The following is a 20704-nucleotide window of genomic DNA, read 5'->3' as shown; positions in this document are numbered from 1 at the left end:
CCCTTTGAGAATAGGGAAGATTCAAACAAGAGGACATGACTTCAGAATTAAGGGACAGAAGTTTAGGGGTAACATGAGGGGGATCTTCTTTACTCAGAGAGTGGTAGCGGTGTGGAATGTGCTTCCAGTGGAAGTGGTGGGAAGGGAATGGAGGGTTATGGTATGAGTGCAGGCAGGTGGGACTAAGGGAAAATAATTGTTCGGCACGGACTTGTAGGGCCGAGATGGCCTGTTTCCGTGCTGTAATTGTCATATGGTTATATGGTTAATTATGTAGGTGGGATTTATGCGTAGTCCGAGGCGTGGTTGCTGCTGGGATTCTCGCGCAGACGTCCTAGTAGTTTTTAGTTTAGTTTGATGAAGCATGGGGGAGAGGTCACAGCTTTCTACCATGAACGAGTTTGAATACGAGTAAGATCAAACTGTACTTAAACAAGAACTTTGGATGAATACCTTACTGTTTTTACTACTACTGCAATGAAGAAACTATTAATTAAGAGACTGTTTTGGAAGATTTATCTTTCGACGGCATTGAATGCCTCGTGAGCTTGTGAATGCGTTTTGATATAATCTCCTAAACCCCTGTCTTCAATCATAGTGACAAAGGAGGAATCCTTGAAACAATATAAAAATCTGTCACTACAGTGTCCTTAAGTCACATTGTGTAGACTTGTAATGGTAACAAACCTATATTACTGGTAAAAGTAGTGTTTCTTCTTGAGATAGGAGAAATTACCAACATATTGTTAAACATTTAATTTGTTCTCAAACTATGCATACTCAAGTTGGAAACAAAGACATTGACAGGATCTTTGCTTGTAATTACAACAAAATGACTAGCACCAAATTACATTTGTTAATTGAAATCCAATCTACGACAGTGCAATTGACTTAGATTCTAAGAGCTGCAGTGTAAAAAATGCAGTCATCTCAATATTTACAGCACACCTTGGAAATCAGAATGTGTATATTAGAACATGTAATATTGTGTTTAATCTATTCAACATAGTATTGTTTTTTCACTCACATGCAAGATTTATAATTTATTTGCATTATGTTCTAGTAAAATGGCTTTGGCGGGCTTTATTCAAAACACAATTAGTGTACCACCAGACACAACATTCTATTTTTTATATATTTATAGTTTGAGACTTCACATTGTTCCAGGTATCCATTTACTCAAAACTTAGGTGAATTTTACTGCTTTTACTTGCAATTTTTATATTAATTTAAATTATTTTTTGTTCACCGTGAGAAAAAGATTTATAAAATCACCCAAAATTGATAAACTTGAAAGGCACTGCACAGAAATTAATCTATTCATAAGGAACATGGAAATCAATACAAGATCTGCTGATATGGTAGTAGAGACCCAGGTTTGATCCTGCCTATGAGTGCTGTCTGTATGGAGTTTGTACGTTCTCCCCATGACCGTGTTGGTTTTCTTCGGGTGCTCCGATTTCCTCTCACGCTCAAAAGACGTACAGATTTGTATGTTAAATGGCTTGGTAAAATTGTAAATTGTCCCTAGGGTGTGTAGGATAGTGTTAGTGTACCGGGCGGGCTGGTCGGCACGGACTCCGTGGGCCTAAGGGCCTGTTTCCACACTGTATCTGCAAACTGAACTAAACCTGCACAATAACATTGTAATTAGTCAGTAAAAGCAATTCATCCCACACATTGTTTAGGCAGTTAAATCTGGACGAGCAAAATAAACTAACATTTAGATTTGCACCCATACACAGATGCTTCTCATTATTTCCTAACATACGTATTTGTTAGCATATTTAAGCAAATTCAATTGAGCAAAATGCTGCATTATTATTTTAATTTACATTAAGTTTAAAAAAAAAAAAAAAATGAAAAGCTTCTAGAAAAGAGAAAAATAGACCCAGAGTTCAAACCATTCACCAAATGAGACTTACGAGTTGCAAGATGATCTGATAGAAAGAAGGATTACAGGTTTACGTAGCATGTATCACAGATCAGGCCAGAGAAACGGAAAAAGTTTGGAGATGTTCTTTTTGCAAGTATGAAGAAAGTGAATAAACTTGAAATGATCTGTCAAGATAAAAGTAAGAATCAAATTAAAACCAGCAAAATTAAATCAGAAGGAAACCAAGCATAATTAAAAATTCAACAGGCACCCTTTATTTTCACCCGTATATTTGAGAACAAGATGTATATAAATAAAATTGGAGTTGGGAATTAAATAGTCATTAACTCTTAAATAAAGAAGTTTTCTTTAAATATGCTTTATTTATTTATATTTAATATTCAGTATCACATGGTACATTTGCCAACTGGACTGTTTTTGCAAGTGTCACATCTTCCAAAAGTGACGGAAAAGCACTCTGTAAAGACTAAACAAAGTATTACTATTCAATTATAATTAAATTAACTCAGTTGCTTGGTATTTCAGTCTGATTTATTTATTTTTTTCAAGAAATGGTAGTGATAAAACATTATTTTTTAAAATCATACAATAAGGAAACAAGCCCTTCGGCCCACTAATTCCTCACTGATTATCCCCCCCCCCCCCCCCCCCCCCCCCCCCCCCCATTCCCATAAATGCTACGTAAATCCCATTTCATTCTTCCCATGTTCCCTGAATCTACTACTCATTTTAGACAATAGGCAATAGGTACAGGAGTAGGCCATTTGGCCCTTCGAGCCAGCACCGCCATTCAATGTGATCATGGTTGATCATCCCCAAACAGTACCCCGTTCCTGCCTTCTCCCCATATCCCCTGATTCTGCTATTTTTAAGAGCCTTATCTAGCTCTCTCTTGAAAGCATCCAAAGAACCCGCCTCCACCGCCCTCTGAGGCAGATAATTTTACATACTCACAACTCTCTGTGAGAAAAAGTGTTTCCTCGTCTTCGTTCTAAAAAAAGTGTTTCCTCGTCTCCAATCTAAGTTTAAATCTCGAGGCAATGTTAATTGGCCAAATAACCCGCTAACTCGCATTTCTTTTGAATGCAGAGGTAACTGATCATGGCAGAAAGTCTATGCAGTCATGGAGAATCTACACAGAGCTCAGAGATCAGGATTGAACCCGGGTCTCTGGAGTTGTAGGGCAGCAGCTCTATCAAATGCGTCACTACCCAGCCAGTTAACTTTAACTAAGTACTCCGGTGAATAGACATTGAGCTGACACATTAACGCTGTTTATTTTTCCACTAGTGCTGACCGTTTTATTTTTCAGATTTCCAGCATCTGCATTTAACAGATGTAATTTCGAATAGCAGAAATAAACCAAGATGTGCATTTGATTTATAAAGACAGCATTTTAAAATAAAATTAATAAATGCTCCTTGTTTTAATAGACGCTATTGCACGTTTATGGAGTATTTAGTACAATTCCAAATGTGGTTGATTCTGGGTGAGGTAGACTCTAAAATGTTGTTGTTACCCAATCTTATATTCTTCAATAAATGCAGATAACTAAATACAACCTTTCCACTTTCAGTAAATTAGTAAGCCCAATGAACGCCTTTTCTAGTGCACTTCACTGATTGAACTAAAGTGAAACCTTAACACGAACATCCGACTCAAATCAACAAAATACTGGATTGTTTATTTCAACAGTGCTGTTAAGATAATTAATCGATTCCCGGGATGGTGGTGGGGGCAGATACAATAGCGGTGTTTAAGGAGTTTTTAGATAGGAACATGAATTTGCAGAGAATTGGAGGAATATGGAACACTTGCAGGAAGATGAGATACTTCCATTCATCTAGGTATCATCTTCGAGACAAACATTGTGGGCCGGAGGGCATATTCCTGTGCTGTACTGTTCTATGTAAAATGTTGTTAACTTGATAGGAAAGTTGCATTTAAGCAGCTTTTAGATTTGGATATGCTGGGAATGGAAGGATATGGATCATGTGTAGACAGATGAGATTAGTTTATCTTGACATCATGTTCGGCACAGACATTGTGGGCTGAAAGGCGTGTTCCTGGACTGCAGTACTCGATATTAAATTCATTACCATATTAGTAATTTAATGCTGAAAAATAATGTGCTGAAGAATTATTTTAGGATGAGGCACAACTAATTTGTTGTGCCCCAACTAACCAAGTATATTTGTTTTCTAATTTGCATTTAAGGCATTTTCCAGAACATTTAAATTGAAATAATCTTATGGTTATTAGATTTGGTTTACATGGTCACACCCATATAATTAAAGGCACAAAACTGGGAGACCCACAGTCTAGGAAGCCGAGCCAAACATCATTACTCCCTTCTAACTGGGAGGGAGCCTGCCACAAAGGACCGACGAAACTACCCACTTACAGCGAACAAGTCTTAAGAGTAATTTGTGACATATTATATCTTTCACAACTTTTGCAATCCCTGTTATTTCATCACTCCACCTATTACTAAATTATTCACTGTATTTATGAACTTCTCTTGGTTTTATGTAGCAGGGAAATATTACCACCAGGGAAGTGATTAGGATTCCAGATTAGAAAGCCAATGGAACAAGGGAGTTAAAGAGAAGGGAAAGAAAAGCAATAAAGGATGAAGAATTTAAGAAACTTAAAAGTAGTTGACAGGTAACACAAAGTTGTAGCACATGACTTAAACAAACCAGAAGAAATAGCTTGTTGGACACAAAGTGCTGGAGTAACTCAGCAGACTGTATCTCTAGAGAAAATAGATGGGTGACATTTTGGGTTGCAACCTTTTCTAATTACTGGTCCCAACCCAAAATGTTACCTATTTATTTTCTCCAGGGATGCCGCCTGATCTGCTGAGTTACTTTGCGTAAACCTATAGTGTAAACCAGCATCTATAGTTCCTTCGTAATACATTATGAAATATCTAGTTGTCATGTGACAGGCAATCATCGATACCTGGTGTTGAGAGGTCGACAACATTATTTAACTGTCATCCAATGCAGATGACATGGTGATCTGCTAAAGTTAATGGTTCTGAGATTTTGTGAAATAATTTGAATCAACAACTCAAAACTGATGACAGGTACAGGTACATGGATAGGACAGGTTTGGAGGGATATGGGCCAAATGCAGGCAGGTGGGGCTAGTGTAGCTTGGACATGTTCGCCGGTGTGGGCAAGTTGGGCCGAAGGGCCTGTGTCCAAGCTTTGACCTTATGATGGGATGAATGTCTGAGAAATTGAGATTAATAAAGTGCAAATCTGTGGGGAATTCACCAATTTCAATTGTTTTACCATCTTCAAAGATTTACTACACTCACACACAGTGGCGTAGCTGGTAGGGCGGGTTATCGATAGTCAGCATGGGCCAAAGGGTCTGTTTCCATGCTGTTTCTGTACAAAACATTCGCAGTGCTCTGCCCATGTGCTCTTTTTATAAGTTTGCCATTTAGTTTATATTGTCTCTGCTCATTTTTCTTATCAAAATGTACTTTACACTTTCTTTTGCATTAAAGCTCATCTGTGCTGACCCATTTTGACAATTTACCTACGCCTTTCTTATGACTTCTTCTATACACCTCACTGTTCGCAAGGTTTACAAATCTCACATCCTCTGCAAATTTTCAAATTGTGGCCTACATATTCAAACTCAGGTCACTAATTTATAATAATAAAGAGTGGTTCTAAATACTGTCCACCTGGAGACATATCTTCTGTGAAAAACAATACTTCATGATTCTTTTATGTTCCTGGCTGAAACTGTATCTATGGTGTCAGTGTCCCTTTAATCCCATGGGAAATCATTTTGATAATGTGCCTATTTAAGCTTTACTTTAACAAATGCTCTTTTGAAGTCCTCATAAACAGCATAACATCAATACTCTCCATTACTTCACTAAAAGGCTTGAACTACTCAGTCAAGGATTAGAGTAAGTCTGAAGAAACATCTCGATCCAAAACGTCACCCATTCCTTCTCTCCAGAGATGCTACTTATCCCACTGTATTTTGTGTCTACCTTCAGTCAAGGACTATTCAGCTTTAACAAATAAGCCAAAACTTTAGAGACACAGTGCGGAAATATGCCCTTCGGCCTACCCAGTCCGTGTTGACCAGCAATCACCCAGAACACTAACACTATCCTACAGACTTGGGACAACTTTTACAAAGGCCAATTAACGTGTACATTAACGGCGTGTGATGAAACCGGAGCACCCGGATAAACCCACTTGATCAAAAGAAGTACAAACTCTGTATAGACAGCATCTGTAGTCAGGATTGAACCCATCTCCCTGGCACTGTAAGGGAGCAACTCTACGGATCTGCCACCGTGCAGCCCGTATATGACCACGTGGTCATGCATCTCACTGTTTGCAAAGCTTCGTTGAATGCAAATTGACTGCCGTGCTTTCCACCTTCTTCTTCTTCTTGCATATGGCGTGCATTGCCTAAAGTTGTAAGAAACCTTTTTCTGTTTCATCTTCTGTTTGTGCATGCCAGGTTGATTGCATTCAACGAAACAGGGTGGACCACGTGAAGGTTGATATCTCCCACCCACTTACCACCTTATAAATGTATGGCAAATGTCAAGTGCCCTAAGGATTGTTAGGTATTTTAAGAGTTCACAAAAACTTAAAAAAATCATAGTTGCAGATTCTATTTCCTTATAAATATAATAGAAATAGTGCAAATTGCAGAAGCAACTCATGACTGGGTTAATAAGTAGTTGATACAAGTAGCATACAATCCTAATATATTTGCATATGTCAATGGTATGAGCTGCCAGAGAACGTAGTTGAGACAAGTACAAAAACAACATTTAAAAGACATATGGATAGGAAAGGTTCAGAGAGATATAGACCAAATGCAAGCAAATTAGACTAGCTTAGAGGGTGCATCTTAATCGGTATGGATGCGTTGGGCCAAAGTGCTCGTTTCTGTATGATTCTGTATGTGTAAGGTTGTGGACAGAGATACAAAACCAAGAAATATAATTATAAGATCAAAATTACACTGAAGAGTTCTGGCAGTCATAGAAAAAAAATCTAAAAGACATCATACCAAACCTTGTGGTGGCACCCGGTGGTTGGGCCACTAGCTACAACCCTCAGCAGTCGGGGGTAGGGTCATGTGACAGGGCAATGGCAGGGAGAAGCTTTCATGGGGTATAGGGGTGTGTCCTACTATATATAACAAAACCCGGGACAACCCTCTCTCTCACCGAGCTGACTAGCTCTCTTCCATCTAGAGGGGTGAGTGTCCTTCCACCTCAGCAGGAACTCAGCTCGAGCCCACGAAGCAACAGCCTCGCAGCAGCAGCAACAACAACTTCATGTTAGAGGACCAACGTGCAAGTATAACAAACTTATCATGTAGCGATGTTACGAAACTTTGCAGTTCTGCCACTGGCCATGTGCGTGACTTTGGCTCCTTGGGGGGGGGGGGGGGGGGGGATTCTTCAGCAGCTATCCTTTTAGCTAGCTGCTGGAGAATAATCGATCCGACTTCCTTTGCCATTTTTTTATTTTATTTTTTTAAATCGCGTGACAATTTAATAATTTGATTAAAATAAAAGGCGACTTCTAATGCCCTCAACGCCTACAATGTGACGGATCGCAAGAACGGGACAAAACAAAGGGCAAGTCGTTTATTTTACATATAAACTTGCTTCTTGGAATGGCTTTAATCTAATTTTACGTTGCGAAAATGTGATTTGGGCCCCATGTATAACAAACCTATTATGCCTAAATAAAATAACCCATTTGTTCATCACATTTGGTGCCTCTACAACCTGTCCTTTATCAAGTAAATGGATGCTAAATAGTGCAAATAGGGAAATATCTTGTCGATCAAAGGAAGTTATGCTCCAAAATGTTAATCAATATTTGAAGGATTATACGGGTGCCAAGGCTTACTGAAGCAAATAGGAAATCAAAGAATTAAAAACTATACAAAATAATTAGGGAAGTGCAACATAAACAAACTAACAGCAGTGTTGATGTAGTAAAATCAAAAATGTTAAGGGACAGGAACTAGGAAACAGTTGAGGAATCTGCAGCAAGATTGTTGATTGAAGTAAAATAAAGGACATTATTTTCACTGACTGTTTGACTAAGGGAGACAGTGGGGCATGTACAGTAGACAACTTCATAATTGAATTGAGCAATTTATCTTTTTCCATCATTTTTACCTCTCATTTAAATACCTGCTCCCTATCAGCCAAGTACATTCTTTTCCCTCGGAACTACATTCAATGCTTTTTCCTTCAATCTCTTTTCTTTAACTTTTCATCCTAATTGATTTCAACTGATCATGCAGACATATTACGCCACAATGGCACAGCGGCAGAGTTGCTGCCTTACAGCGTCAATAGACAATAGACAATAGGTCATTTGGCCCTTCGAGCCACCACCGCCATTCAATGTGATCATGGCTGATCATCCACAATCAGTATCCCGTTCCTGCCTTCTCCCCATATCGCCAGACTCTGCTATTTTTAAGAGCCCTATCTAGCTCTCTCTTGAAAGCATCCAGAGAACCTGCCTCCACCGCCCTGAGGCAGAGAATTCCACAGACTCACCACTCTTTGTGAGAAAAAGTGTTTCCTCATCTCCGTTCTAAATGTCTTACTCCTTATTCTTAAATTGTGGCCCCTGGTTCTGGACTCCCCCAACATCGGGAACATGTTTCCTGCCTCTAGTGTGTCCAAGCCCTTAACAATCTTATATGTTTCAATGAAATCCCTCTCATCCTTCTAAACTCCAGAGTGTACAAGCCCAGCTGCTCCATTCTCTCAGCATATGACAGTCCCGCCATCCCGGAAATTAACCTTGTAAACCTACGCTGCACTCCCTCAATAGCAAGAATGTCCTTCCTCAAATTAGAGGACCAAAACGGCACACAATACTCCAGGTGCGGTCTCACTAGGCTCTGTACAACAGCAGAAGGACCTCTTTGCTCTATGTTCGATTCCTCTTGTTATAAAGGCCATTCACTTTCTTCACTGCATGTTTACTTTCATAGACTGATGTACAAGGGCCCCCAGATCCCGTTGTACTTCCCCTTTTCCCAACGACGCCATTTAGATAGTAATCTGCCTTCCTGTTTTTGCTACCAAAGTGGATAACCTCACATTTACCCACCTCACATTTATCCAGGTCGGAGACCCGAGTTCGATCCTGACTATGGATGCTGTCTGTACGGATTTTGTACGTTTTCCCTTTGACTGCGTGAGTTTTCACTGGGTGCTCCGGTTTCCTCTCACAGTCCAAAGACTTACAGGTCCGTTGGTTAATTGGCTTTGGAAAAATTGTAAATTGTCCCTAGTGTGTAGGATAGTGCTAATATACAGGGTAATCGCTGGTCAGCGGGGAATCAATGGGCCAAAGGCCCTGTTTCCATGCTGTATCTCTAAATGAAATTAAACTAAACTAAACTATGTTCGGAGACTGGCCTTCGATCCTCTCTCAATCTTTCTCAACAACTAGATTGCCCTCTCAAAAATGATAGGAGCAGAATTAGGCCATGCCCATCATACTTATTCATACACTGATACTCATCCGTTTGAACGTGCAATCTCACTTGGCCTACTACACCCTTCATCTCCACCATTGCCTAGCCAGGAGAACATGCAAACAAGAGTCCATTCTTATTTATTAATTCCTGGCCAGAGAATCGACTATAGAGTCTTTTCTTCTCGTTTTCCCTGGCGTCTTCTTAGAATTTAACCTTGGTCTCCATCTATTCTCAGCTGTCAGATATCTTTTCCAACCTGATGCAATGGCATATCAGAAGTTTTTCTCCATACTGGGAAAACCAAGACTATAGGTTTTGTTCCCCGTTACAAACTATTCCTGATGACTACTCTTTCTTTCTGTAATTGGAAAGTGGAACATAATGTTCACAATGTTTGCATTATATTTGCCTGTAATATGTGTTAGGACCACCCGTCTGACATAAGAAAGCATACACGCTGGAACATGGAGCAGAAACAAAAACTGCTGGAGGAACTCAGCGGGTTGAGGAGCATCTGTGGGGGAGACAGAGGAACTGCCGACATTTTGGGTCGAGACCAAGCATAGAGAGTGGTGGAGTGAGAGTGGTGGAAAGATCACCAGCATGAAGAGACAAGGGAGAAGGGTGGAACAAGGGCCAGCTGGCTGGAGCAAGAAGTGGTTAATGGACAGATGAGCTAATGGGAGGGGGATGGAGGCAGGATGAAATTTCAGGTAATCCTTACCTCCCCCCACCTCTCCTTCCAATCCACCACTGCTTCCATTTTTGTTCCCTACCCCATTCCCATCCTCTTCCAGCCTCCATCACCAATGTTCTTTGAGTTCCTTTCACCTACCATTCACACATTTCACCTGGACCAGTTCCCTCCCCCAAATGATTCAACCTGTTCACCATCACTTTCTTAACTTTATTACCTTATTTACTTATCAAATTCCAGCACTGGTAGCCTTTGTGTTTAACGCATCCAGCAACTGCTTCCTCTTCCCCACCATGTTTCATCTGCCTTTTTTCCCCTTCACATTTTCCACATATCACCTGCATGCCTGTCTCCCAACTCCACCCTTCCCTCCTCATCTGCCCTACATCCCAACAAGCCCAGCTATGGACAAGTCTGCCAACCCAGGTATGATCCAGGCGTTATCCCCTCTGCACTCTCTCCAACACAGCCGCTTCCCTCCTATTGAGTGGAGACCAGAACTACATGCAATACTCCATGCCGTTCCATGACGTGGAAAGACATTTACTATACATAGCAATGTTACAACATTTTGAGATTTAAAAAATCAAGTCTGCAATTTATCCCATCAGATAAAGCATAACAATAAGTTTAACTTGACACCTAATTCACTTTCATATCTCAAGTAATAAAAAAGTTATGGCCATTTTCATACTCGGAAATTAGCATCTTGTTCCCTATTGATTTTCTATGGACATAACAAAAAAGCTGTGATCGTGGACAGTCAAAAGCACATAACCTTCTTAAAAATTAAGAGAACTGAATGAAATTTTCAGTTATCATAGATTGAACCATTCTGAAACAAATATAAAATAATCTAACTTGGATGACCTGAAATTAAAGCATATAATTAGTTAGTTACCCAATTGTAGCTAATTTCAAACTTCAATTTACTAGATCTAAACATCTATCCATTTCTTAATAAATGATTAACATTTTTAAATAGGCCAAGTGTCCAAATAATATTCACAAATAATTCACAATAAAACATGATTTTTAAATCTCATTTACATCAATTTATAGGCCAAATGGAAGGAATTTAGTGTTCAATTGCTGTAAATTAAAGTCAATTTAAATCGGCTTTCTAGTGGGTTCCTGTGAACGCGCTGGTTTAGAACGTTCACATTGCGCTGGATTTGTGCCCTCAAATGCCCAGAAAAGGGTGAGACTGGAGAGTTGTTGGTGGGGAACATGGAAATGGCAAAGGCATTAAACGAGTATTTTGTATCAGTCTTCACCATAGAAGACACAAAAAATATTCCAACGCTGGATAAACAGGGGGCGGTAGGAATGGAGGAGCTAAATACTATTAAGATCACCAAGGAGGTGGTATTAGGGAAATTAATGAGACTGAAGGAGGATAAATCCCCTGGGCCTGATGGATTACATCCAAGGGTCTTGAGGGAGATAGCGGTGGGGATTGTGGATGCATTGGTGATAATTTTCCAAAACTCCCTGGAGGCAGGAACGGTCCCAGTGGATTGGAAAAATGGCCAATGTAACACCTATATTTAAAAAAGGAAGTAAACAGAAGGCGGGTAACTATAGACCGGTTAGTCTAACATCGGTGGTGGGTAAAATGTTAGAGACAATTATTAAAGAAACACTAACGGGGCACTTGGATAAACATGACTTCATCGGACAGAACCAGCATGGTTTTGTGAAGGGGAAGTCCTGTTTAACGAATCTGCTCGAATTCTTTGAGGAAGTAACAACCCGGGTGGATAAAGGGGAACCGGTGGATGTGGTATACTTGGACTTCCAAAAGGCTTTTGACAAGGTGCCACATAAGAGACTATTGCTAAAAATAAAAAATTATGGGATTGGGGGTAATATATTAGCATGGGTAGAGGATTGGCTAACAAATAGGAAGCAGAGAGTGGGGATAAATGGTTCATACTCGGGATGGCAACCGGTAACTAGCGGGGTTCCGCAAGGGTCGGTGCTGGGACCCCAGTTGTTCACAATTTATATAAATGATTTGGAGGAGGGAACCAAGTGTAATATATCAAAATTTGCGGACGATACAAAAATGGGAGGAAAAGTAGGGGATGAGGAGGATAGGAAGAGTCTGCAAAAGGATATAGATAAGCTAGGTGAGTGGGCAACAACTTGGCAGATGAAATTTAATACTAATAAATGTGAAGTCATTCACTTTGGGAAAAAAAATGATAGGGCAAGTTATTTTCTAAATGAGGAGGAGCTGCGTTGTAATGCAACGCAAAGGGATCTAGGGGTACTAGTACATGAATCACTGAAAGTTAGTATGCAGGTGCAGCAAGCAATCAGGAAGGCCAATGGAGTTTTGGCCTTTATTGCTAGGGGGATTGAGTATAAAAACACGGAGGTCTTGCTGCAGCTGTACACAGTATTAGTGAGACCACATTTGGAATACTGTGTACAGTTCTGGGGTCCATACTTAAGAAAGGATGTACTAGCCCTGGAGGCAGTGCAGCGAAGGTTTACAAGATTAATTCCTGCAATGAGGGGATTGACATATGAGGAAAGGTTAAGTAGGCTGGAACTCTACTCTTTGGAGTTTAGAAGAATGAGAGGCGATCTCATTGAAACATATACGATCGTGAGGGGCCTTGATCGGGTGGATGCACCGAGGATGTTCCCAATGATCGGGGAAACTAGAACTAGGGGACATAGTTGCAGAATAAGGGGGGGCTCTTTTAAAACTGAGATGAGGAAGAGCTTCTTCACCCAGAGGGTGGTTAATTTATGGAATTCACTGCCCCAGGGAGCAGTGGAAGCAGAAACTTTAAATATATTTAAGACTAAAATAGATGGTTTTTTAGCTGCCAAGGGGATAAGGGGCTACGGGGAGAGGGCAGGGATATGGACCTAGGTATGGTTAGTATAGTAAGACCTGAGTGATCTCCTGGACAAGTGTCGATCGCCTAGATTGGGGTCGGAGAGGAATTTCCCGGATTTTTTTCCCGAATTGGACCTGGGTTTTTATCCGGTTTTTTGCCTCCCCCAGGAGATCACGAGGTTCTTGGGGTGGAGAGGGGTGTGATAGTGGTATAAAGGGGAGGGTAGTGTCTTGTGTTCTGTGTCTTGTGTCTACTGTTTGTGGGTAAGTGTGTCTGTTTAGTGTTCAGCCATGAGCGAATGGCGGTGCGGGCTCGATGGACCTGGTGGTCTGCTCTCGCACCTACTTTTCTATCTTTCTATGTAAAAATACTGCGGGATATAAAGAGCCCAAAATGAGCTATTCGCTATAGAAAACTTTATATACAGGGTTATATACATGCCCCATTTAATGTAAAAATAAGGTACATACCTTTAATTGTTTTCTTTATAAAACCCTGGGGCTGCGAGAGGTTGCGAGTTTAGAGAGTGATTTTTAAACTACTCTAACTATTTTACAAGGCCATAAAAACTAATAAGACCATTTGCGACGGGGTCTTTCAGCGATTTTCCGTTAATGATTTACTAGGCTGAACATTTTCGATTGCAACAGCCTAGTAAAAATCGTGTTTTAAACCCGCCCCCTCTAAACAGCGCCAAAATCACACACAAGGGGTGGGGCAGATGCTCAGCCATGATTCAGGTAGGTTTTGTAACATACCTACTATACAGGTTGCTCCTGTACACTCGACACTTCCTCACCCTCGTCTACCGTCACCTTCACACAAAAGTCTCCTTAAACTTGATGGGATTAAATTCCACCAGCAAAAGTTCCACCCAACTTTCCTTCTGATCTATTTCTTGCTGTAACCTTAGGCAACTTTCTCACTATTCATAACACCATCAACTTCTGTTCCATCTGCAAACTCTCTAATAATACCTCCTTTATTCAAACCCAAGTCCTTAAATATAAATCACAAACAACAAGCGTCTCAGCACTGATCCAGTGTGGGCCACTGATCAAAGATTTCTGATTATAAAAAGATTTCATAAGACAGTCTAGTATGGTGGTTGGTCCAGAAGATTAAGGCACATGGGATCCAAGATGAGCTGGCTAACTGAATACAAAATCAGCTTGGTGATAGGAGATAGAAGTAGGAGACTCTTAATAATTCATACATTATGTTGTCGCAGATAGTATGGTTTGATGGAAATGTGATTTTTTTTTTTTGGTTTGTCTAGTTTATCACAAATTGCTTATTGTCCCATAGTTTAACTGTGAAAAGGCATCTTAGATTATGTATGTTGTAAAACGTACCTGAAGCGTCGCTGAAAATCTGTCCTAGCATGTGTGCGCGATTTTGGCGCCGTTTAAAACGTGATTATCCCTAGGCTGTTCAAATCGAGGATGTTCAGCCTAGTTAATTATTAACGAAAAATCGCTGGTAGATTCCGTTGCTTGAGCTATTTTTAGTTTCAAGGGGTTTATTTACTTGTTATAGTAGGTAAAAAATTAACCTCTAAACCCGCAACCGCCGACAATGGGCCGGATCTCATACAGGGGGCAACGGAAGGTAGGTTGTTTATTTTTACGTTAAAAAGGGCTTCTTAAGATCCCTTTATACACAATTTAATGTTGCGAGTAGCTAATTTGGGGCCCATTATATCCTGCAGTATTTTTCTGAGCATTTGGGGGCACAAATCTACCGCAATGTGAACGTTCTAAACCTGCGCGTTCCACAGGATTCCCCACTCGAAAGCTGATTTAAATGCCATTAATTTACAGCAATTGAACACTAAATTCCTTCCATTCGGCCTATAAATTAATGTCAATGAGATTTAAAAATCATGTTTTATTGTGAATTCTTTGTGAATATTATTTGGACACTTAGGCTATTTAAAAATGTTAATCTTTTCAAGAAATGGATAGATTGTTTTAGATCTAGTAATTGAAGTTTGGAATTAGTACAATTGGGTAACTAACTATATGCTTTAATTTCAGGTCATCCAAGTAAGATTATTTTATATTTGTTTCAGAATGCTTCAATCTATGATAACTGAAAAATTCATTCAGTTCTCTTAATTTTTAAGAAAGTTATGCGCTTTTGACTGCCCACGATCACAGCTTTTTTGTTATGTCCATAGAAAATCAATAGGGAACAAGATGCTAATTTCCGAGTATGAAAATGGCCGGTTTTTAATACTTGAGATATGAAAGTGAATTAGGTATCAAATTAAACTTCTTTTTATGCTTTATCTGATGGGATAAATTACAGAACTGATTTTTTAAATCTCAAAATGTTGTAACATTGCTACTTAGAATCTCATGTAGCATTGGGATTGGTTTCGCACTTAAACATTTAGCTAGTGTGTTTGTTAACATGTAGATAGCTTATTACTGAATATGGAGTGAGTTATTGTTCTATTGCATAAGTGTGTATAAGCAGTTTAGGTACTACTTTGGCATTGGGCTTGGTTTCCTCGGTTGAACAGTAACATAACGTTATTGTTAAATTATTTACACATGGTAACTGCAAGTAACCCCAAGAAATTGTGTGGATTGTCTCACTCTTTAACAATGGTTGCTTTGAAAAACAGAAACTGTAAATTGATGTAACAAAGATGGGTCATGGAGAGTGTAATGTTCCTATCCCAGTACAGTGAAGAGAGTGTGTTACATGTACTGGCAAAGGAACAATGAAACTCTTTCTTGAAGCAGCTGAACAGGCCCGTAAATGTAACACAAGCGGATAATAAGATATATTTTTTAAATCAATTAATTGTTAGCCTTTTTAAAGAGTGGCATAGTGGCGCAGCTGGTAGAGCCGCTGTTTCATGGCGTCAGAGACCCGGGTTTGACCCTAACCTCAGGTGATGGCTGTGTGGAATTTGTCTGACTATGTGGCATACCCCTGTGGCTGTGTGGGTTTCCTCAGAGTGCTCTGGTTTCCTTTCTTTGGGCTTGTAGGTTAATTGGCCTCTGTAAAGTGCCCCTAGTGGATGAGTGGGTGAGAAAGTAGGATAATGTGGTGCGAATGGGTGATCGATGGTCAGCATGGACTCTGGCCAAAGTGTATAAACTAAATTTATGTATGATAGAATGTCCCAGCCTCTGGTACAATGTAATATCCCTACCTAGTACAATGTAACAATGCAATGTCTACCCTAGTACAATGTACAGTGCAACATCCCTGCCCCAGTACAGGGTAACAGTGCAATGTCTCTGCTCCTGGTACAGGATAACAATACAATGTCCCAGCCCCCAAACAGTGTCGTGCAATGTCCCTACCTTTTTTTTTGTCATTTCTTCCTTGTTTATTACACCGTTTACATATTGTCACTGTTCTTTCTGGAACATTTTGACAATAAAACTCCTGAATCTAGATGTAGTCCATAAGGAGGTTGCACGGCAGTCGAGGTCATGACCCGTGACCTGTACTGTTGCCACGCAACACCTTCTGGAGTACAAGCGGTGAACGTCAGGTAAACACTTACTGTAGCTGCCAGCGCAGCGGGCCCGTCTTCTGTCCCAGCATCCGGACTGACTGGTTAAAGTCAAAGTCAATTTTATTTGTCACATACACCCGAAGGTGCAGTGAAATTAATTTGCCAGCACGGATACAATTAAAAAGAACACACAATACACAATAAGATTTAACACAAACATCCATCACAGCATTCTTCACTGTGGTGGAAGGCACAAAGTTCAGTCAGTATTGTACTTCCGGTGGCGCTGGTGCCAGCAGCCTCCACCTTCAGCCGGGTATCTTTTTATTTTTTTAGTTATGTTGATGTGTGTTTTTTATGATTTTTTTAATGTCTTTATGTGGGGGAAGAGGGCACGGTGCGGGGGATACCGTCCTTCAGCCGCTTCCTGGTGAGGACGTGACTATTATTCGAGTCGCGTCCTCGTCCCCCCCCCCCCCCCCCTCAGCGGCCTACCTACCTGGATTGGCGCGGCTTTTCCTGCCGGGATCGACCGGAGCTCCAGCAGCAGCGGGAAAGCGCTGAAACATCGCGGGGCTGGCGATGCTTTACCGGGGGTCGCCATCTGGAGCCCGGAGAGCTGGACCTGCTGCACCGACATCCTAGAGCTGCAGTTTGCTGAGCTCCCAACGCGGGCTGCGCTGATCAACAACGAGGGGTCCTGCGACTCTGCCCGGCTCGACCTGCGGACTCGGGAGCTGCGGACTCCGGCTGCGGGAGGCGGCTGATCGGGAGGTCCGGGCCGCTGAGGAGGAGGATGCTCACCGTCGGGGTTCGGCGTCGGCGTTCCACCAGCCCAGCGTGAGGGCCTGAACATCGGGCCACCCGGGGCGGCGACTGCGGGTGCTCGGAAGGCCCAGACCACGGATGACCATCTGGGAAGATCGGAGGGGAGGCTGGCTGGACAATGGTGCCTTCCTCACCTTGGTGCCACTGTGTTGTGTTGTGTCGTGGACTTTCTGTGTTTCTGCTTTTTTTTTTAATTCTATTTTATTTTTTTAATATGTTTTAATATTTATTATTTATTTATTTTTATGATACTGACTGTAAAGGGAAATTCATTTCGTTGTCTCTAATTGAGACAATGACAATAAATTTGAATACAATACAATACAAAGTCCTCCTCCTTGTTCACCCGTGGTGGGGGCCATGAACCTACGACCTACTGTCGCTACGGACTGATGTATAGGCCCTCTCATCGGGATAATCGAAACCACGACGTCGGGACGGTCAAACATACTCCGCAGCTTGGAGGTCCCAAATCAGCGCTTTCTTACCAGGTTCAGGATGTTGTGGGCCGCAGGCCATCGGTGAGAGCTCTTCTCCGGGGATCCCCGGCTCCGGATGGTAAGTCCACGTCACGTCCATGGCTTGAAGCTCCGCAGACTGCGGCTTCAGGATATAACAGTCTGCGGGCCAGGGGGGTGAATCACCCCGTATGTGGGTGGGGGTGGTGAATCACCCCGTGCGTGGTTCCGGGGGGGGGTGGGTGGGTGTGTGTGAATCACCCCGGTGTGGGGGTCGGGGTCCTGTGCCACGCGGTCAGTGGCACTGGGTAGGTGGAGGGACCCAACTCTGCTGCAGCTGACAGGGACGTTGTGGGGCTGTCCCGAGGGATCCGCTCCTTCAGCTGCTTACAACTTGGTGCTCGGGTTCAGAGCGCTCAGTCACCCTCCTGCCCCAGGCAGTCGTGGGCCGGGACTTGGCCTCAATCCGCTGGCCCAGTGACCAGCAGTGATTTTGGTGGTTTTCTCTCACGGTTACCCCTATTTCCACAATTTTTTTATAGCGCAAACATTTACCATTTTGGCCGTTTTTAACAGGTCAGAACGTATATGTGGTGCTTGTGTTACTAGTGTATCCCGGAAGCGGCCTCGTACACCAGAAGGATTGAGCTACTCCATGTGTCACGCCCTTTGACCTTACGTGCAACCTCCCTATTGACTAGATGTAGTCCATTGTAGGGGGGTGTGAGGAGAGGTCTGGTCCCCTGCAGTGTCTCCTGGGGGTTGTAGTTCTTCCTGCTCCCCTCACAATGAGAGTCAATGGGAGGGGACTGCAACTCCAAGGAGTCAGAGCAAGAGTAGCTGCACCTCTGTACCAGCTGATTCACCCACATTGCCTCCTTTTTAAAAATATATACAAATACTTTTATTCAGACGCCCTTGTAGCATAACAGTGCAATGTCCCTGCCCCTGTACAATGGAAGCGTAATATCCATGCCCCTAATGCTGTGTGCTGATCATCCAGAATCAATACCCAGAATCAAATTGATTCCTGCCCCTACTACAGTATATTGACCCTGCCCCAACTACAGTGCAATTTTGCTAACACTGGTACAGTGCAATGATCCTGTATACAGTGCAATGATGTTCCCGATGTTTGGGGAGTCTAGAACCAGGTGTCACATTTTAAGAATAGGGGGTAGACAAAAATGCTGGAGATATTCAGTGGGTGAGGCAGCATCTATGGATCGAAGGATATAGGCAAAGTTTCTGGTCAAGGGTCTCAACCCGAAACGTTGCCCATTTCCTTCACTCCATAGATGCTGCCTCTCCCGCTGAGTTTCTCCAGCATTTATGTTTACCTTCGATTTTCCAGCTTCTGCAGTTCCTTCTTAAGAATAAGAGGTAGGTCATTTAGGATTGAAATGAAGAAAAACCTTTTCACCCAAAGAGTTATGAATCTGTGGAATTCTCTGCCACAGAAGGCAGCGGACGCCAATTCACTGGATGTATTCAAGAGAGAGTTGGATATCGCTCTTACAGCAAATGGAATAAATGGATATGGGCAGAAAGCAGGAACAGGGTATTGATTCTGGATGATCAGCCATGATCATATTGAATGGCGGTACTGGGTCAAATGGCCTACTCCTGCACCTATTTTCTATGTTTCTATATCCTAGTACAGTATAACAATGCAATATCCCTGCCCATAGTATACTGTAACTGTCCAACATCCCTCATAGAGTAATTGTGTAATGTCCCTGCCCCTGTACAAAGTAAGTGTAACATCCCTGCCTCTAATACAGTGCACTGTGCAACATTCCTGCCCCAAGTACAGGGCAATGACCCTGCCCCTCGATTGGTGCAATTTTGCTGCCTCTGGTACACTGTCCCTAGTACAGTGTAACAGTGTAATGCCCCTACCTCTATTACAGTGTACAGTGCAATGTCCCTGCCCCTAGTAAGGGGTAGCAATACAATATCCCTAGACTGGTAGTGTAACAGTGATGTCCCTGCCCCTGTACACTGTACGTGTATCATCCCTGCCCCTAATACAGCGTACAGTGCAACATTCCTGCCCGAAGTACCCTTCCCCTGGTTCAGTGCAATTTGGAAACCTCTGGTATAGTGCAATGACCCTGACCCTAGTTCAGCGGAGAAATAAGAAACTGCAGGTGCTGGAACCTGAAACAAAACAACCTGCTGGAGGAACTTAGTAAGTCGAGCAGCACCTGTGAATGGGAAGGAGTGGTCGGTATTTCGGGGTCGAAACCGTGTATCAGGGAAGGTGCGACGTCCAGCAGCGTTGTTGTTGCTGCTGCTGGCAGGCACAGTCTGAAGAAGGGTCTCCACCCGAAACGCCACCCATTCCTTCTCTCCAGAGATGCTCGTCTGTCCCACCGAGTTACTCCAGTATATTATGTCTATCTTCGGTTTAAACCAGTTCCCTTCCCGCACAGGGTCGCGGCAACCGTCCCAGTGCCCCCCGTCCCCGTCCTACCTCGCTTGTTCCTGGTGCCATTTTTGCGGGCGATATCCAGCTCTTTGCCAATCCTGTTCTCCAGGTACTCCTGCTTCTTGCTCAGCATCTGCTCGGTGTCGCGGAGACGCTGCAGGGCCTCCTGCGGACTCGGGCCCGGATTCTTGGAGCGGGACCGAGAGGAGGACGAGCCCAGGCCGGGACCCGGACCCGAGGTCGCGGACGAGCCGCCCCTGAACCAGTTTGAAAATTTACTCATAACGACCGAACGCGAACTGCTCGCGGGTCACGGCCGCCCGCCCGTCTGTCGACTGACTGTCTGTCACTCAGCGCGGGGAGGGGCGGGCCTCGAGGACTGCGGGGCGGGGCGGGGCTGGTGAACCACCCGTCACTGAACTGGGGGCGGGGCTGGTGAACAACCCGTCACTGAACTGGGGGCGGGGCTGGTGAACCACCCGTCACTGCACTGGGGGCGGGGCTGGTGAACCACCCGGTGA

At 42.7% G+C, this 20704-nt stretch overlaps 1 protein-coding gene across 2 annotated transcripts in view; it reads right to left on the bottom strand.

Moving 5' to 3' along the window:
- The window catches only part of LOC129696376 (charged multivesicular body protein 4b-like), a 42422-nt gene extending 21863 nt beyond the window's left edge, over positions 1-20559 (bottom strand). The window contains exons 1-2 of one of the 2 annotated variants that reach the window (XM_055634232.1): positions 20229-20367; positions 1926-2061 (exon numbers count right to left, since the gene is read on the bottom strand). In XM_055634232.1, the coding sequence (XP_055490207.1) occupies positions 1926-1975 (50 nt within the window). In that variant the 5' untranslated portion in view covers positions 1976-2061; positions 20229-20367. Of the gene's footprint in view, positions 1-1925; positions 2062-20228 lie in introns of both variants that reach the window. The other variant, XM_055634231.1, reaches the window with a different exon arrangement.
- Positions 20560-20704: the final 145 nt, after the last annotated feature.

The sequence above is a fragment of the Leucoraja erinacea genome, chromosome 4 (assembly GCF_028641065.1).
Source record: "Leucoraja erinacea ecotype New England chromosome 4, Leri_hhj_1, whole genome shotgun sequence".
In the NCBI taxonomy this organism is placed as follows: domain Eukaryota; kingdom Metazoa; phylum Chordata; class Chondrichthyes; order Rajiformes; family Rajidae; genus Leucoraja; species Leucoraja erinaceus.
The sequence above is the reverse complement of the archived record's forward strand: the minus strand, read 5'-3'. Positions and strand labels throughout refer to the sequence as shown.